At 57.3% G+C, this 2,910-nt stretch overlaps 1 protein-coding gene across 1 annotated transcript in view; it reads left to right on the top strand.

Moving 5' to 3' along the window:
* Positions 1–2,397: 2,397 nt before the first annotated feature.
* The window catches only part of SNRPG (small nuclear ribonucleoprotein polypeptide G), a 12,322-nt gene continuing 11,809 nt past the window's right edge, over positions 2,398–2,910 (top strand). Inside the window, exon 1 of the mRNA XM_029964973.1 lies at positions 2,398–2,508. Coding sequence (XP_029820833.1) covers positions 2,398–2,508 — 111 coding nt within the window. The remainder of the gene's footprint in view (positions 2,509–2,910) is intronic.

The raw sequence follows: 2,910 nt of genomic DNA, 5'->3' as shown, positions 1-2,910 counted from the left end.
TCCAGAGCAGCAACATTCCTGACCCTGGGAATAACATTTAATTTATTCTCAGCCCATATATTAAGAAAATAAACACGGGGGGGAGGAGGGGCTGTTCCCCCCCTCAGCCGCCGCCTGATTGATTTCAGGGCTCCCCGGAGCAGCCAAACCCATCCCGGCGGCTACAATTTGGGATTGTGTGAGGCGGCGGGAAGGGCCGGGGGGAGCCCAGCGCCGTGTTTTCCCTCTGCCTCATTTTCACCTTCCCCAGCCAAAGCAAACAGGCGGCCGGAGGCTTTTCTGCCGGACACGAGAACACACAGCTCCCTTGTTCCTCACTTCTCCAGGGAGGGAGGGAAACGGGGGGATCGGGGGGATTTTTTCCTGTTTTTTTCATCACCACATCGGAATATCGGTGATTAAAATCATGGGAGCACAAGAGGGATGAGAATCCACAGTGAGGAGAATATTCCCTGTCCATCCCAGGGGGTTGGAATTGTCTGTGTGGGGGCACAGAGGGTGTTTGGGGGGGGGAATTCCCCAACCCCCAAAATCCCATATTTTGGGTGAGTTTTCCCATCAACTGCTGCATGGAGGGATCCAAAGCCTTGCCCTCCAGCCTGGATAAATCCCCGAATCCCACGTTTTGGGTGGGCTTCCCACTGGCTGCTGCATGGAAGGGTCCAAAGTGTCACCTTCCACCCTGGATATCCCACAGGCAGGGAAAGAGGAGGGAATGGAGGTTGAAGGTGAAGGAGTTTATACACCTTTTTCAGGGATTTGCCCTAAATTGATGGATTTATCCCAGATTCAACTTGGCTCTGCTGGATCTGTGGGATCTGCCCCTGGGAATGACCCTTTAATCCCAAACCCAGCATAAACCATGGACAAAGAGCAATTCCAAAAGGAAAACCCAACCCCTGGAGGCTCCCAGGGCAGGAACAATTAAAGAATCCCAATTTAATTATCCTTATAATCCCAAAATAACACCTGGCTTGGGTTTGTGGTTTTATAACTCGGGGAAGAGGAACTGGAGCCCTGGAACTCTGGAGCCAGCACTCAGAGAGGGCTGGATTGTGTGGGGTGATGTCCTGGGTGCTGCTTCCAGAGGGTGGGGATCGGGAATGTTGTGGGGGTCAGAGGTGCTGGAGGGTGTTGGGAATGCTCATAGAGGATGTTGAGGAGTGTTGAGAATGCCAGTGGGTGCTGGGAATGCTGGAGGGTGTTGGGAATACTGGTGGGGGCTGGGAATGCTGGTGGGTGTCAGGAATGATGGTGGTGCCAGAGAGGAAAGAGTCACATTTTCATACACCCTGCCCATGACATTCCAGGTGCTTTTGAGGTACTCGGGATCAGCCCAAATCCCTTTGGCTCCTCCTGCCCACTCCACTGCCCTGGCCCTGCCACCATTCCCATTCCAATGGCAGCTAATGCTTCCAGTGCTGATTCCCAGTGGGTGGGAGGACGATGGCACAGGAGGAAACCTCTGCTTACAAAGAAACCTCTTTGAAAACTCTGCTTCCCTGTTATCATCCCAGGAAAGCAGGAATGGGGAGAACACCCCACCTTTCCCATACTGGGATCAGCTCCCAGGGTGTTTTCCCCTTGGGTGGCTGGGAGGGGAATAACTGGCAATGGCAGAGGATCCTTTATGGGGTTGGTGGGACCCCACTGAGTGCCACCACCCCAGGATATGGCAGCTGGATTTGTCCTGTCCTCAAGGATATATCTGCCTGGAGCAGCTGAGAAAGACTTGGGATGGTTGGGATGAGCCCCACTGGGTGGAAATGCCGTGAGTGCCTGAAGGAACAGAGAGCCCGGGATGTGCAGCCCACAGGGCCCCCCATGATCCAACAGGCTCCAGTGGGATTTGGGGATGGTCATGGCACTGGGATGCTTGTGTTCTGAGGTAACATTCCAATGGATTTTGGGGTGCTGGGGATTCGGGATCGGCAGCGTTGGGAAGAGCTGGCTCCCAGCCCCTTCAAAGAGCCGCTTTCAAGTGCCGAGGGGAGATGGTATCACCTGGGAACGGGGAGGGCTGGGCCCCGCTCCCACCACAGGGCTGGGAGCAGCTCCCACGGGACGCCGGCACAGCCCGGCACGGCTGCAGGGACTCCTGGCACAGCGGGGTCCAGGTGGACCCCCTGTCTGTCCCCACCCCTGGGGGCTTCCATGGCTTAAATACAGTATCCCAGGGGATGATCCTCATGGATCACGGGGGATGTGTCAGCCACCAGATGGATTTGAGCCACCACAGCCTCTTTGTCCCCAAACAATGTCTCCACAACACATATCTTTCCCGAAAGGAATCCCAGCTGGGCCCGTCGGATTTTGGGATGACCAAGGTTGGGATCAGTGGGGTGGGGACCCTGTAGATTTTGGGCTGACCAAAGCTGGGATCAGCAGCAGTTGAGGATGATGAAGGATGTGCTGGCAGCAGATTTGGCAATCCGGGAGTCACAGGAGTGCACAGAGGGATCGGGGGCCTCCTGGTTCCTCCTGCTCCCCCTCCTTGTGGGGACCCCGGTCAGGAGGTGACACTGAGCTGGGGGCTCTGGGGGTGTTGGGACTCCAGGGAGTGTGGGGGGTCCCGAATGGTCCTATGGCAGAGACCCCAGGCAGTTCCATGGGGGTGTCCCGGATAGTCCGGTGACGGGGGCGCCCAGTGGGGTCACAGATAGTTCCGTGAGGGGGTCATGGATGACCCCGTGAGGGGCGCCCTGGATGTTCCCATGAGGGGGATCCCGAGTCGTCCCATAACGGGGGTCCCAGGCAGTGCCGTGAGGGGGGTCCGGGTGATCCTGCGAGGGCTGTCAGGACAGTCCCCTGAGGGGGGTCCCGGGCGGTTCAGTGGGGGGGTCCTGTTTAATCCCCTGAGGGGTGTCTCGGTGCTCCCCTGAGGAGGGTCCCGGATAATCCCCTGAGGGG

The sequence above is a fragment of the Manacus vitellinus genome, unplaced genomic scaffold, assembly GCF_001715985.3.
Source record: "Manacus vitellinus isolate BGI_N305 unplaced genomic scaffold, ASM171598v3 scaffold_87_pilon, whole genome shotgun sequence".
In the NCBI taxonomy this organism is placed as follows: Eukaryota; Metazoa; Chordata; class Aves; order Passeriformes; family Pipridae; genus Manacus; species Manacus vitellinus.
The sequence above is the reverse complement of the archived record's forward strand: the minus strand, read 5'-3'. Positions and strand labels throughout refer to the sequence as shown.